General features: G+C 33.0%; 1 protein-coding gene across 1 annotated transcript in view; it reads left to right on the top strand.

Moving 5' to 3' along the window:
* The window catches only part of LOC133200986 (NHL repeat-containing protein 2-like), a 292,659-nt gene that overhangs the window by 22,045 nt on the left and 253,313 nt on the right, over positions 1-17,301 (top strand). Inside the window, exon 2 of the mRNA XM_061336792.1 lies at positions 13,855-14,450. Within this exon, the coding sequence (XP_061192776.1) occupies positions 13,855-14,450 (596 nt within the window). The remainder of the gene's footprint in view (positions 1-13,854; positions 14,451-17,301) is intronic.

Consider the following 17,301-nt stretch of genomic DNA (forward strand, 5'->3'; position numbering starts at 1 on the left):
TTACTTCTTCTTACTGGTAAAAAATGTTTTGTTTTTAATTTAATTATTTCTCCAGTTACAGAAGTTAGGATGTGCATGGTGATGAACTCCACAAAACAATTAACCAGGGGAGGGGGGGGGGGAGGTATAACACTTAAACTTCTTATTCTCAATGTGCGAAGAAAAGAAAAATTAAAACGCTAAGTTTACTTGAATATATTCTGTTTCTTTGTGTATTAAGTATTAATCGCGATCATATCCTGTGTATTTGGATTAGCAAACCAAGAGCAGGAAACGGCATGCATGCCCTGGGGGTTTCACACCTGTCCTAGAGTATCTGGGAATGTGCAAGGCATTGTCTAGCCATACAACACACCGGTCCCTTCAATGATTCATTATTTCTTCATTTTCAAATGAATTACAACCATGAAATTAACGCGAGTCAATACGTACTTGCCATTTTTTTTCCATGAGTGTATTAAAGGAAAAAGATCAATCATACTTTTAAAACAAATTAATAGTCTTTTAAACAAAATATTCAATGAAATGAATTGCTTCTGGAATTTTTTTTTCAGTTTCAAATTAAAGTAATCGTTTCTGTAACAGATAATATTATACTGTATCCAATTTATCAATTTACTGACCAGTTTTGGACTTTGATTGTCCAATTCTACGATCGAGTTTCTGAAAAACATGGAAACAGTAACAGCCACAGACACTATTTTACTAAAAAAAACTAACTGCTTACAGGACATTTATTTATCAGATCGCCAATATTGCTTCACGTTGTAATATTACGCAATCTGAAGGTTTTGCAGGTATCTCATTGGGGTAATGGCCAGTTACCGGTACACAGACACCTGAAAACTCGTAGCCTATCGTGCTAACATATTTTGTCTCTGAATATAATAATTTTTTTTTTTGTGTTGTATGTTCAAATTATTTTAGGGCCCAAAATCAGCTGGTAAAAGAGGGTCTTTCTGATTTGACGATGCATGTAAATGAAAATACTGATGAGCATGATCATATTATTTTCAAAAAGAAAGAAAATGGAAAAACTAGCTATGAAATTATCCTAAATATATAGGATGTAACGATTTTATTAACAACAATGACGAAAAAAAAGGTCATGTTGATATTACTTCTACAGTCTTACATGTTTAACGCATAATATTAGCAGTTAAAGGTGCAACATATTCCTAAATGTACACGTGTTAAACACTGTTACCATCTCTATCTATCATCATTTTTCATTCTAATAATTAAATCAGATATATATATTAGGGATGTCAAAATATTTATTTTCCTTAGTCGATCATTCGATTGCATTATTCGAACGATAGTCGAATATTTGGAACATTTTCTGAAAATAAAATTTTATTTCATACTTCATTGGTACATACTCAGAAACCTTTTTACTAAAATCTGTTTAAAAAGTAACATCAAGATTAATGCAACATAACGCGTGGATAGCATGATTCTATGAAATAAATTTAGAAACCTAATTCTCCAAAATTTATTATTTTCCCATAAATAGAATTCGTAAATCGGCCTGTACATGCGGTCATTTTTTATTTAGTAAGCATTAAAAAATTGCCAGCCGATATTTTTTTAAAGCTTATTATGAAATAAAATGGAGGGGGGAGGCTATCAAAATGTCCTCAAACAGTTTAAAATGTAAGCGCATTGTTTTAATAATTATCGATGTATCAAAACAGGTTTATTCCTTGCATTTGAGCAAACTTAAAATAACAAAAGATATTTGTCCAATGAATGATTTTACAAACAAAGCCCATTATATTGGTTAATTTATTACAAAAACAACACAGGCAGTTACTGACAATTAATTCTCGCAGTAGTGAAGCATTTATAATTGCTGTACTTTCTATACGTACATGGAAAATCTACCGTTTTTTGTTGAGGAAGATTATCGACTGTCTATGAGAAAAGACTGTTTCTCATTTTTTGATGAGAATTCCATCTCATCTATCACTCATTTATTGCATTTATTTAGTTAAAATAATATTCGAATGTCGTTTCATTATTCGATCGTCGGTGCATTTGACTGATAGTCGAATAGTCGACTATTCGTTGACATCCCTAATATGTATACAAAGGCATATTTTATTTTTAAGAAACCAATGACTGAATATGATCGAATCTCGCAGAAAAATAAACGCATTAGCTTCATGTAACCGAGAACGTAACTGCACGGTCTAATCGTGGACACAGCATTGCAATGCATAAAGAAACGATGGCATTAAAAAGTAGGGGTGCAACGATACACTAACCTCACGATATGATACGTATCACGGTATTCAGTTCACGATACGATACGTATCACGATACATGACAAGGTTAAAAAGTCTTTCAAGTTTGTATCATATTTTTTTTAAAACCTTGACAGGGTTATATAAAATGTTCATATTTTTTAATAATGATTAAAATAAAATTTTGTTAACTTGAATAGGATTGTTAGGTAGATGAGTTTTGACAATTTTCTAAACCAATGATGAACATTTACAGGGAACTACGGGGACCTTTCCTAATAATCTTCCTTTTAAATTGGAATGAAAAAGGAGTTGTCATATTTCTCATGTTAACACGTTTTAGTCAACAAGACAGTGAATTTTCATCGAAATACACAGATGATGAAATATCATGTATTACCAAAGAATACGTTTAGATCTAAAGGGTTTATCATTAGTCTTAACATCTATCACTTATAATCAGATTAAGTCCTTCTCCGTGTTAAATCTGAGATCTGTAAGATGCTGGAGATGAGTTTAACTTCCGTTAATGCGTTATTGGCGACCTCACGTTTTGCGCGGAAGCCATTTTGAAATTGTAAAAAAGGAAACAAAACGGAGGATTCAGATAATTCTGGACCGATTGAACCGAACCGCGATATCAGTTTAGCGTATCGTGAATTGAACCGTGGAAAAATATACCGCGATATACCGTCAAACGGTTTATCGTTGCACCCTTATTAAAAAGTATCTAATGCTACTGTTATATAAGGTGAATAATTTAACGATTTCAAGATAATTTATGTTGGAATTATTAATTTTAAATAATTATTTACAGTAAATGAGCTGATGATACATGTACATGTATTTCATTGAATTTTACCACACGTACTAGCTATATATACTTTCTTTAAATATGAGAAATAATTAATTTTGAGTGGCTGTTGATAGAAAACATAGGAAATAAATAATTATTATACAATTTGATATAACTTAGAATTAAATCAAAAATTCATTTAATGATATTCACGATATAATGTAGGCCATGATCTTGAATAAATTACCCCCTCCCCCCTTTTTTGTCGCAAACACTTTACAGGTAACAACTCTAAGCTGAACAAAAATGGTAGCTGGTCCCGCCGTGGTGTAAACACGGTTGCTGGAAGTACCGCGATCAAAACCCGCGACTGTGTAACGTGGAAAGGATTAACACACCGCTGAGGGGACACGGTCTAATACGGGATCCGCGTTGCCTGTACTGTACCTGCCGTGTTCTACCTCTCATGTATATTTTATCAAGACATGAATGGGCAATTCTAGAGGAGTTCCTACTGGGTGTTCGATGTGGTGGTCAAGTGCATCAAAAACAGATACTCTGCTGTGATTCATTATATTTTAACAGCAGTAAAACAAAACAGCGTTTGAGTATATGATTTTTTGTTAACTGGAAAAACACTTTTGCGCGGGCAGGTACCAGTTATCAAATACAGTAATTGGCTGAATATAATACGCATTGGTGTAAAATATGCACCTCCCTTTTTGGCTTGAAAATTTGGGAAAAAATGCAGTTTGGATGTATTATACGCTGTCAAAAAATTGACCAAGCAGTAATGTTGTCTTTTTTTACATCGCAGTAATTTTAACTTAAAATCTTTGTGGAAATTATGTATTGAAAATTTAAGCACAGTAACTTTTCATACGCGGACTGTTTTTTGAGCTTACGGTACTCCTGATTTTAAGCATGGTTTTATTATTTATAGAAATAATTAAATTTTGCATTACAAATCATTTTTAAGCTAACGGCAATGTTATAAAATCGCGGTATAATTTTATCAATTTTAACAAAGCACAAAATGTTGTCCCATTAAATTTATATCAGGCTAAATATATAAATCTTGCACTTAAACGTTGCTGTTTAAATCTTCGTGTGGAAATGATTTTATTCAAGAAAGCACGACGTATTATTGCATTTTATTTTATTTTTATCAAACCGCAATTGTGACATTACATGTTGTCCTTATCCTTGTAGAAATAATTTATTTCAACAAAGCACAAAATACTGTTCAATTTTAGTTTCAACAGATCGATACAGTATGAATATCAAGGTAATCTTTGCAGATATCTTATTTTTTACAGAGCATGAGTAATTATAACACTCAAGTTTTAACAGACTTCATATTTCCTTTTTATACTTTTAATTAATTTAACAACAGCCCGATAAATATGAGATAATTAAAGTAAAATTATATTAAACAACTGTTTAATTTGTCGTAATCAACACAAGTTCATACGAACTGACGAAAGATAATGTTCGAAGGCTAAAAATCGACCCCCGAATTTTAACAAAGAAAATATTCAAGGCCATTTATAAGGGTAGTAAATAATCAGTGCTCCAACTGTGAAAACAATGCTTAGGAGTTGGTAGACAATTTATTTGCCTGGAGGGGTGTTGAGATCAAGTGACAAGCGCACTTGTTCACAACATTGGCTTCGATTGAGACATGTAGTATTCAGTAATATAGTGGGGTGTTTATGTTAGAATGAATTTTCATCGCGTTATTTTAAACCCCAAATAAATGTTGATTTATTGTATTTCATTATAAAATTGCTTAATTATTTTTTGTTCCAACCGTGTCTGATTAGGTACATGGCAAAGGAATGCATGAACGTCTATAAATACCATCGTCAATGGCGGCCTACATGGAGACGATGAATATGCAGTTCAAATTAATTGTAACTCGTTTTTAATATCATTTAACAACAGAATATCATTAACAGATTATAAATATAACATTTTCAACAAGCCTACGTTCAAACAATAATTTTCTGAAGTTATAAATACAGCGATAAACAACAAGAATATTGTCCATGTCTCTAGGTAATGCTACGATATGTCCGTATGATAGCTGTGTATCATCTGAAAGAAAAAAATCTCAAATTTCTATTGTGGTATAAAATACGCACCCCTTTCTCACAAAAATATTTTCTAGGAAAAAAGTGTGTATTATATTCAGCCAAATAAGGTAACTTGCCCACCAAACGAATTTGGTTGTCCCAGGCATCGGGCAATGCTATTTGTCTAGCCCTGAATGTCCAGTAAATTTTTAATATTTTAATACAGGACAATTGTCCGACAGATTTTTGACTAGTTTCGGGAACTCTGAAAATGAGACAAAAATAACGTATCTTTTTAAGTCTTCTTTAAAGGCCAAGAGATGCCAATTTGAGAAGTAATAATATGGGGTTAATACACATTTTGTTAATAGTCTGCATGGTAAAAGTGATAAATGGGGGACAGATTAGATACTAGACCAATTATTTTGTTGATGCTAATCATACTAATTTTCTTGCTTTTGGGCAACAAATCTTCATTTATCAGTTTATGGATCCTCTAAATTGTTGTATTGTATTCAGGTGACCGTTAAGGCCCTTAAACCTCTTGTTTATCAATTGTATACAGAGACATTTTCACCCCTTTCGCGCTACTCAAAGGTGGGCGAATTTAAAATGGGGCGAATTCAAAGAACACAATTTTATTTCTTAAACATAACTGTAGGTAGTTAGGCCTTTGTTTTGTCAAATAATTTTGGACCAATATTTTATTTAAAGTTTTCAATACTGAACTGTGTTCTGCTTTTGTAAGCCCAAGTGCTTAGGTGAGTAATGTAGCCAATGGGCCTCTTGATACAAAAGTTACAGCCATTAGACTTAGTTATGTTCCCCAAATAAAGTTTGGAACATATTGTTCTTACTTTCTTTTTTCAAAATTTCTTCTCCGGTCCTTTTTTGTCCACGAGTGTTCACAGAAACTACTCATCCGATTGAGATGAAACCTTTTTAGGGTTAACAGGCATGTTGTATAGATGTGCGGAACGTAGGTCACTTTGCGCGCACTTGCATGCATGTGCATGCGCGGAATGAAATCACTGATACAATTGAAACAGCTTTAACCTTCCTATTTTTTGAGAATATGCTTTGAACCTTATTATATAATAATTTGTTAGTGGTGTAGACAAGATGAGGTGGTTGAATTAGCAAGAAAGCTTTTTCCCATGCACTTGTGCTTCGCTCTGATTGGCTGAAACAAAATATCTCAGTAACCTTTTTTTGATGAAATACTTTGAAATTTAAAGCATAGTCATACAGAAGGAGGTTCTACATTATGATATATGTTAGATATTGTGAAAACACATGCATGCATGTCTTCTGCAATTTGATTGGCTTAAACTTTAGATGGCTGTAACTTTCTTAGTTTTCAATGAAATATATGGAGATAACAAACAGTATTCAAGCTCAAAAGTCCATTAAACATTACAAAATAGGTGCAGAGCAAACATGAACCTCCAAAACATCAGAGGTGGGATCAGGTGCCATGGAGGAGTGAAGAGATAAGTATAAATAGGTTCCTACATTGTGCTACCAGCAAAATGCAAGAACATGCATGCATGTGTGCTGGATTCTGATTGGCTAATACTTAAATGGCTGTATCTCTCTTAGTTTTCAATGAAAATGTTTGCAATTTCTTACATAGGTATTTATTGTGAGTCTGACATGTGAAATATCTAGAAAACATGGTTTTAAGACTTGATTGCAGAATGTATAACATTTATATATATTTTCTACCAGCAATCATTTTAATTGTCAATGTTCCATAAACTTGATTCTGTGTACCAAAACTGTTGAAGTGCTTAAGAGTATGACTCTCAACTCTTCATAGATAACATTTGTTATGTTCACAGAATTTTGGCATGGGTTAAGAAAGTAAAAGAACTTTTATTTAATAAGATGCTAATTGCATTGTAAAATTTGCCTAATCACAATTTTACAGCATGCTTTGAAGAATCCTTAATAAAATCTTTTCCCCCGGAAAACTGGCTCTAGAGTAGGATTCCCCCCGGAAAAAATGACTGTAGAATAGGATTTCCCCCACAGTAATCCCACATCAGATTCAATTTTCTGGTACAAGCATACATGTAGCAAAAAAGTACGGAAAATTAACTATGCCAAAATGCAAACATTCATTTTACGAAATACTTTACTAAAAAAAAAAAATGAATTTATTTCATTCATGAAATAATAATTAAAGAAGTGCATTAATTTTTTTCTTCAAAACTTAAAAACCCGTGTTTGTATGTTTCTTTTTTTTTTTTTATTAATTTAGAAAGCTCTGAATGAAAATGAAGAAATAAAGCTGAAATGATATAAACAAAAATGTTAATACCCATTACCATGGTAACATTCTTGGTTTGAATTTTTAAATCTTGATTTGCAGGTGTATATATTTATGTATACTTTGTACCAGCAATGATTTTACATGTCAATGTCCTGTAATCTTGATTCTGTGTATGAAAACAGTTGAAATTCCTACAGAGAATGACTCTACATTGGTTACATTGGTTTGCTATGTGCTCAGAATGGTTGCCATGGGAAAATCAAATGAAAAATAGAATTAAAAGATGCTAATTGCATTGTAATATTTGCCTAATCACAATTTTAGAGCATGCTTTGAAGAATCCTTAACAACAGGTACCTGAACAAGCTAAAATTATCATTCAATGATGTGTTTCTAAGGGGAAATTGCTGTTACCATGGAGATAACAAATTATAAAACATTCCCTAGTTTGCAGAGAGGTCTCAAAAATTCAATTTATATGTAAATTTTGTTTTGAGTATTCAAAGATAACAAGGTATGTGATTTATGACTTTAGCATTTTACATTTTTTCTCTTTTTATTCATTAAAACATCCATTTTTGTTGCTAGGCAATGGATAGGAATGTTGAAAAATTATGCACTTCTGAATTCAAATTCTAAAAGACAAAATCCTCTGCTTTTATTTTATATACACAGGATGTCTGTATGAGGTCCATCACTGGAGTAAGGCCAACATTTTTTAATAAAATGATTTACGGGAGGGCCGACTGTAATTTCAGCTAAAACCAAATTAAAATAAAAGTCCCTGTTGTTGATTTTATTTTTAAATTTCCGCCGATAGTTAATGCACGTGCACTAAGAAAATAAAATAATATGCAAATAAATAATTCTGATTGGCTGCTTCATTGAAAGCCATTATTATCATCCAATCAATTTATGTTTGTTATCAACCATTTCAGAAGTGTATAAAATGTGCCAACATGGATGCAGAAATGTCAAATTTTACAAAAGTTGAGAATACTTTGTCCTTATACATGATAGTTTTTCCAAGTCAACCATAGCTAATAGGAAAAATCAGTTAGAGTATGTCCAATGACGAAGTTAAGTTGGAGTTAAAAAAGAAATGATCAGCATAATTTTACTAGAGGATATGTTGACAGAACTGTCACTTTCGCTTTGGGTACCATATACAGAAGTTCTCCTTTACAATTTTGATACCTGTGATGAACGTGATAAAAGAATGGAAATCGAAGATAGACGTTCGAATTTTGTGAAGAATAAAATGTGACGTATCTAACTAGGATGTGTATCCAAGAAACATTTTCAAACTTGTAACATTTTAAAAAGATCAAATGTAGCACTGCACACTGTAATTTCAGAAGTATTTTGTTGTGTGTTAAATACAGTAGTTTTAGATTAGATATAAACAGAAACTGCAAACGAAAAGCTATTTAATGTGTGAATACTTTCAAGCTTTTAGAAGTTTGATAATGTGCATAAACATATGCTGTATTGTAAAATACATGTTTTCAACATGATTCTGGGTTTTATATTATATTGAGATTCTCTTTATAACAATTTATTTTCCATTTTTGACTTGTTGGTTCATAATTTTTTCAGTACTTTAAGCATAGTGAGGTTCTCATTATAAACTTTTTTTTCTTTGGTCATCTTGTTTTGGTCATGATGAATATTTTGATAAGAAATTCCTTGGATTTCCCCCATTTCTCATGAGGGTCCTATAGTCTACTTTAATTTTTGTTTTGCGGTTATCATATTTTAAGCTCCAAACCATATATTTGGCAGTTTTTATCGAATAATTGAAAATAAAAAAATCAGGCACTTTTTACAATTTTATTTTTATTTTTTTAGTCGATTGCGTAAAATATGGAATTTTATTTTTATTTTTATCCCCCCCCCCCCCCCCCCCCCCCCCCGACCCAATTCTTCAAAAAAAATTCCCGGAAATCATTTAATAAAAAAATGTTGGCCTAAAAGATAGTTCTGACATTGCAGCTTTTGAATACTTTTATTAAAGCAAAAGATGCTTTCCATTGTTTGGATAACTGTACACACCTTGCGTGCATTGAAGCATGGGTGTTTATGAGTTGCTTTATGTAGTTCCAAAACTTTAATTTAGTATTTTGAGTACAAAGTCTCTCAAGGAGATGCAATTCAAGCCATTTTTACATGCATTGTATTCAGAAGAGTTCAAAGTTGAACACTTTCACTGCAGCAAGGTGCAACTTTTTGTACATACTGAATAAAATAACACATATCATTTAAGAAAAAAGTGTGATACAATAGCTAAATCAAGCTGTTCAGGAATTGCTTAATAAAGCTACATGTACATGTATATAGCTAATTCAAGCTATATAGGAAAACCAAGAGATTGGGCCAGTCCTGTTTCATACAGTCTTCAGATCCAGTACAATCACCAGTAGTGAATCAGGAAAGGGCGTGGTCTCAAGGTCACTTCAAAGTTGACCAAAAATTACATTTTATTAAAATGTTGATATTTTGCTTACTATAAGGACTAGGATCATCAAATCTTGTCAGTTGATGCATCTAAGGACCTCTTATCATGTTGACTCAAAAGTAGGTCACAGTGACCTACTTTTTAAATTTTGCGGCTATTCTTTTTCAAAATGATTTAGAGGCATATTTTGAACAATTTAAGGCCTATGATCATCAAATTCCATTTCACAACCCTTTAGAGGCATAATTTGGACATTTTAAGGCCTATGATCATAAAACATTGTAAGTTGATGCATCTTGGGTCCTCAAAAAATGTCACCTGAAAAGTAGGTCACCATGACCTACTTTTGAAAATTTATGGCTTTAATTAAATATTTTTCAGGCACTAATTGGCTTAGAATCATCAAACTTTATCAGTTGGTGCATCTTGGGTTTTCAGAGTAGGTCGACTAAAAAGTAGGTCACCGTGACCTACTTTTGAAAATTTATGGTTTTAATTAAATATTTCAGGTACTAATTGACTTAGAATCATCAAACTTTGTCAGTTGATGCATCTTGAGTCCTCGGAGTACAACTGAAAAGTAGGTCACCATGACCTGCTATTGAAAATTTATGGCTTTAATTTAATATTTCAGGTACAAATTGGCTTAGAATCATCAAACTTTGTAAATTGATGCATCTTGGGTCCTCTGAGTAGGTCGACTGAAAAGTAGGTCACCGTGACCTACTTTTCAATTGATATGACTATAATTAAATATTTTGGGGTCGCCCGGATGGCGCAATGGTTAGAGCGTCTGCTCTAGAGTCCCGGAGTAAGGAGTTGATCCTTACGTCGCAGGTTCGAATCCCACTGTGGGACGTGGAGACCGGTCCTTCGGATGAGACCGTATAAACCGAGGTCCCGTGTTGCAGTAGGTGCTGGCACGAAAAAGACCCCTCACTGCTCAATGGCCCTAAGTGCTGAGTATAGGACAAAATTTGCAGCTCTCCACCGGCAAGTGGTGGCATCTCCATATGAGTGAAAAATTCTTGAGAGGGACGTTAAACAACATACAAACAAACAAACAAACAAACAAACAAATATTTTGGGTACTAATTGGCTTAGAACCATCAAACTTTGTCAGTTGATGCGTCTTGGGTCTTCGGAGTAAGTCGACTGAAAAGTAGGTCACAGTGACCTACTTTTGAAAATTTATGGCTTTAATTAAATATTTTTAGGAACTAATTGGCTTAGAATCATCAAACTCTGTCAGCTGATGCATCTTAGGTCTTTGGAGTATGTCGACTGAAAAGTAGGTCACCGTGACCTACTTTTGAAATTTTTTGGCTATAATTTTAAAAATATTTTAGATATTAATTGGCTTATAATCATCAAACTTAATTGATGCATCTTGGGTCCTCAGAGAATGACAAGTGACAAGTAGGTTACCATGACCAACTCTCAAGTACTAATTGGCTTAGAATCATCTTGGGTTTTCGAGAGTGTTTCATCCAAAATGTAGGTCATGATGACCTACCTTTGGAATTTTAAGGGTTTATCTAACTATACAGGATACTTAGAGGCTTCAAATAGAAGTGATAGGTTGTACAGTTTATCTGAAGAGCGATTCAAGGCCCTTGGGCCTCTTGTTTCTTTGTTCACTTAGCCTGCATGGTGAAAGTTTCAAATATTCTTGGTTATTGTTTAATTTGTATTTCTATGCTGTTCAAATTAGTGTAACCAAATTTCCAGAAATATGAATGATGTCAATTACAACACTGTCTAGTGTCACTGTCACTGTCACTCAATCTTAGCTCACCTGAGCTGAAGGCTCAAATTAGCTTTACTGATCAAAGAGTGTCTGGCTTCTGTCTCAGTCGTGTGTTTTGACTTTCAAAGATCTGCAGTGATTTTTTTTTGTTTTTGGAACTACCATCCCCTCCTTTTGAATTGGGAAAAATTAGCGACATTTTCCGCTAATTTGGAGAAACATTAATAGTAAACTAGAATGGTAAAAAAAAAGCACAAAATAATCAAATGTGTGAATATCTTGGCCCCTGGGTCAGGGGCTTTGGTATTAGGGTGAGGCTATATTGAATTTGTATTGAAAATTATTTCCTTAAAAATCTTCTTCTCTGCTCCTGGGCATCTAGGAGGCAAATAGAGTATATGAAGTTGTAATAAGCAGGGCTGTTTTTACTAGCTTTTGAAATTTCGTATCCGTTGGTCTATTTTTTAATTTCTACTGAAAGATGTTTTTCCCCTTTGCTATTCAACTTTAATAGTTAATCACTGTAAATAATGTAACTTGAAAGGTCAATTGAATAAAAGAATTATACAAAAAAATTTATAATATTTAATACCAAAGTACTTTCATATATTTTAATGGTCAGGTAAACTTTTAAATAATACATAAATGAAAATGGGACAAAAATACCATATCTTTGTACAATAAATAATCTTTAAAGACTAAGAGAGGCCAATGCAAGAGGGAATGAAATGTGTTAACTAATATTGCACTAGAAGTATTGTTTTGTTTAGTCCGCAGGAGGATAGTGACAAATGGGGGAAAGTACAGGCAAATAAATACATCAACTTTATGATTTGTTATATAGTACTGAATTACTATTTTGCCGATCCCTTATTTTCCTATTTTTCTTGCTTTTGGGCATGATAGCTTTATTTATCAGCTTATTTTGTTTTAATCTGTGGATTGTACATTATACTCAGGTGACCGTTAAGGCCCTTGGGCTTCTTGTATTATTTTACAATAGATACCTTAAATCAGCTCAGTATAAGCAGTGTCCCTTTGCAAGTTGATCAGTGTTGTCTCACTTTTTGTTGACATGCAAAATTTACCTTTTAAGTGCAATCATGATCGAGTTTTAAAAAAAAAGTTTGGGCTGGGAATGGAAGAAAAATTTCCGGAAGCAGGAAATTTAAAATGATAGCATTTTTTGTATTTCTTTAGAAGAGGAGTGCTCCAGTCTGATGAACAAAAAATTAAAATGGTGTCACCTTGGAACCACTTGTATATTTTAAACTTTTCAATACTAAACCGATTTCTGTTTTTCCCTGGTCAAAGCGCTCAGGTGAGTGACAAGTGATCTGGCCCATGGACCTCTTGTTGTCTATGTTGCCAATGGATTGAGCCATGGAAAACAAAAATTTAAAGATAATGTTTCAAAATGTAGTATCTGCAGGGTTTGACATTAACTTTTTTCGAGTACTAGACCAGTCAGGCTTCTTCCCAAAATTTTTAGTAGCCCTGACCGTAAAATCACTAACCCTGACCAAACCTGCAAATTTATTTCTTATAATCGCTAATATTAATGAGGTAATCTTGAAATCAATTCTTGTGCATGTCAAGAACTTGACCCTACTACCCATTTGAGTCGGGTTCATCAAGACATGCAAATATTGTAAGCTGTAAAGATCATTCAATGAACTTATTTTATTTGTCCTAAGTAGTGATAAATTAATAGCAAAATATATATTTTTTTACACCATATTGATACAGATCTACCGTGACTTGTCTAATTTAACTGTTTCTAAGAATAGCGATTGTGTCATACAATTTTCACAGAGTGATGGGTGTTTACAATTGGACAAATTAAGAAAAATTCTTTAAAAGTTTTTGAATATTTATTTGAAACACTGAAATGGGTTTTAACAGCTATTTTATCAATACAACCAATTGGTCTAGTTCACATACATTTTACACAACTGGACCACTCATTTACTAGACTGAGTCGGTCGGACGTGCCTTAGTGTCAAATCCTGATCTGTACACATGCATGTACAATAAACAACATTTAACGAACAAACTTGGGGGATCTAATGCTCATCTAGTGTTCATTAATCCTTCCAAACATCGTAATGTATGACATAAATTAAATACCGTGATGGCCATTTAGTATATATAAGTTGTTGTATGTTATTTATTGAACATAAATATATTATCATCATAATTAAATATATGAGAAAACTTAATAGTGAGTACATTTCCATTGTAGGTTTAGAATGGATGAATGTTAGCAATCCCTTGATGCTTAATGATCAACTGAAAGGAAAATTAGTTATCCTAGATTTCTTCACATATTGTTGCATCAATTGCCTTCATATTTTACCTGACTTGGTTGCTTTAGAAGAGAAGTACACAGTCCAAGATGGTGTGGTTGTTGTAGGTGTTCATTCTGCAAAATTTGACAATGAAAAAGTCTCAGCAAACATTGTTAGTGCCATATTACGTTACAATATTGACCATCCTGTTGTGAATGATAATGATGCTACCCTCTGGAGTGAGTTGATGATACAGTGCTGGCCAACAATTGTGGTCCTTAGTCCAAGTGGATGTATTCTCCAGTTCTATGTAGGTGAAGGCCAGAGAGACAGGCTTATGGAGTTTATACATCAGTGTGTGCTGTACTATAAAGAGAAAGGCATGCTCAGTAATCATGATATACCCCTGGAGTTGGAGAAAAAAAAGAGAAGTAACACTCCTCTGAAGTTTCCTGGTAAGGTGTGTGTCAGTGATACAGGACAGGAAATAGTTGTCAGTGATACAGGACACAACAGAATCCTAGTTCTGTCCAAGGAAGGCATAGTTCAGGTACCTTGATATATTTTTAAAGTATAGGTTTATATCAAGTAAACAATATGGGGGATTAGCCAATGCATATGCATATGTCATGACAGATATAAAAATCTTTGAATATAATTCTTAAGGACATATGTTACATAGTTTGAACTTTATTGTCTTTTTATAAGCCCGTCTTAAGATGGGAAATATTATGTTATAGCCTTCATGTCCATCCGTCCGTCTGTTAGCTTTTTTGTGTCCGGCTCACAACTTTAATACTATTAGGCCTAGAATTATCAAACTTTGTCAGCTGATACATCTTGGGTAGAAGGTGTGTCGCGCATTAAAAGTAGGTTGCTCTGACCTTTAATTAAGGTGCTATGGCCAAATATGGAAAAAACCCGTCCAGCTCATAACTAGAAAACTATTAGACTTAGAATCATCAAACTTGGCCAATTTATGCATCTTAGGTAGAAGGTGTGTCGCGACCTATTTCAAGGTCACTGTGACCTTTAATTTAGTGAATTTTTTTTTTAAAAACTGTGTCTCTATACTATTAAACTACACAATTCCCAAAAATGTAAGAATGTTGCAGTATCCTTATTAAAAAAATATTAAATCAAGAAAATACTTATTTTTCTTCATTATGTACTTTACAGCAATCTATAACAAATGTAATGTTAAAAGAGAAATTCCACCTCTCCCAGGGGTGTAATCATGAAGCACTGGTCAATGAGAATTTTGATAACAGAAAATTAGATGTCAAATTAGAGAGAAATTAATGAGTTTACAGGGTTCGACACTAACGTTAGTCCGTTAGTCTCAGACTAATACATTTTCATTCGGACTAATAAAATATGTGGCTAATTAGTCCGAACGGACCAATAAAAAATTCTGAAAAATGAATAAATTACCGATGTCCGATTCTCGACAACTTTTACCAGAAAACCCCGCGTGTATTTTTAGATTTCTAGCTTTTGGCGGGTAGTTACGCAATGCCGGGTCAATTCAGCGCTTAATTTTTCGACTGATCGATATGAAGTATAAGGTTTTAGCGATCATGATTTAGTATGACACTTTTAAGAAAGATGTTGGACGTTTTGGATGTAATGTAAAGACAAAAAAAAAAAAACCAAAACAAAACAAAACAAAAAAAAAAAAAACAAAACAAAAAAACAAGATCGGGAATACGATCGTACTTGCTGATTGCGAGATTTCAATGAATATTTCACGTAAATACTTTGTTTATTTCAAAGAATAATACGTATATTAATTGTCACGTTAAATTAATGTTAAAAAACATTTATGTTTCTTTTTGACGGACTAATAAAATCGCGTGCGGACTAGTAAAAGTAATGAGGCACTAGTCCGACTGGACTAAAGCCTTAAAAAGTTAGAGTCGAACCCTGAGTTTAGTGTGAGGAACTATAACTGGTAGAGCATCTCTGATCAAGCAGGTGTTATCTATATCTCCTGGGAACTGGGCAAAGGAATCAGCGTTGGATTAAATGAATCTAGTTGGCTAGCCTTTTAACTTTTTAAATGAATTTGGTGAAAAGTAGTTCAAACTAACTTGATATTGTATAATAAACTAATTTGATATTGTATAATATGGGGGGGGGGGGGGGTATTGGAATCAGAGTCATGCAGTAATCTTATTAAAAATATTGCATCAAGTTTACACAAGTTTTTTGTTTCTTTTTATAAATCTTTGTAACAAGTTAAAAAAAATCTCTGTTTTCAACGGAATGACATAAGGCCAGGTAAAATTAATCTTTAGATTCTCATCCCCGCCCGCCCCTCTCAAAGTGCCTGCCCCATTGTTTTTTATTTTGCTTTTTGGGTGTCAAACGTATTATTTTCATGCATGTATTTTATCTGGGTCAAAATTTAAGAGTTATCTCCCGTCTGTATTAAAAGTCGCGTGGCGCTATTTATAGCAAAAAAAAAAAACCTGTGAAGAAAGGAGAAAAATCGGCAATAAAAGCAGTTTAAATATGTCAGGAAAAGATAATTTGTCAGTATAGAGAAGGCAGAAAAGCAAAAATAACATAAATATATCTAGATACCATCACTGGCATGAGCAAGTTTTTAAAGAGATTTTAACCAAGTAAAAACAGGCGAAGAAAATGACACATGGTCAAGTTTTAAATAACGATCTCCAGTTGTATGTGAATTTGCATTAAAAAAAAATAAAACATCGTCCAAAGACTTTAGAGAATAATAGTGCTAAGGAAATGTTAAATTTTAAAACTATTCAGGCCTAGGCTTTTCAGTAGAATATTTTACAGATTTACACAATCCTGTTTTGCAAATATGATATATATTTTAATGTCGAACATGTCAAGTCGCTAGAACGATTGAATGTATGAGGACAGTGGAAATCTGTGATATATCACACAGAGCAGAAGGAGTTGTTGGAAAACTATAAGGTATTTGGGGAAAGGACGATGAGAAAACATGCATATGCAATTTATTACAATCAGCATCTCATTTTGTTTGGCATGTGCCGTATCTGTATACTTGATAATTTGTCAATAAAACTATACCGGTAAATATTTTAATTTTCTATAACAAGAATCTTCTGTAGATATTTAAAAGAATATGAAAACAATAAAATCTATTCATATTGGCATTAATTAACATAATGTAAAACTTATGAATACAAATGTTTTGTTGATACTTTCAATTATAAAAAAAAATAAAAAAATAAAATCCACCCACCCTCCCCAATTTTTTAACAAATTAGGATGAGAATCTAAATTTTAAATTTATGTGGCCTAAATATGCATTTTTATTACAATACAGACTATTAAAGCTGATAGTGCAGATCCATTCATCCCTTGGGAGTAATGAATGGACATGCATCCAGTTAAAGATT

Source organism: Saccostrea echinata, unplaced genomic scaffold, assembly GCF_033153115.1.
Source record: "Saccostrea echinata isolate AGI-Se365-2 ecotype Australia unplaced genomic scaffold, CSIRO_AGI_Sech_v1 ptg000042l, whole genome shotgun sequence".
Lineage (NCBI taxonomy): Eukaryota > Metazoa > Mollusca > Bivalvia > Ostreida > Ostreidae > Saccostrea > Saccostrea echinata.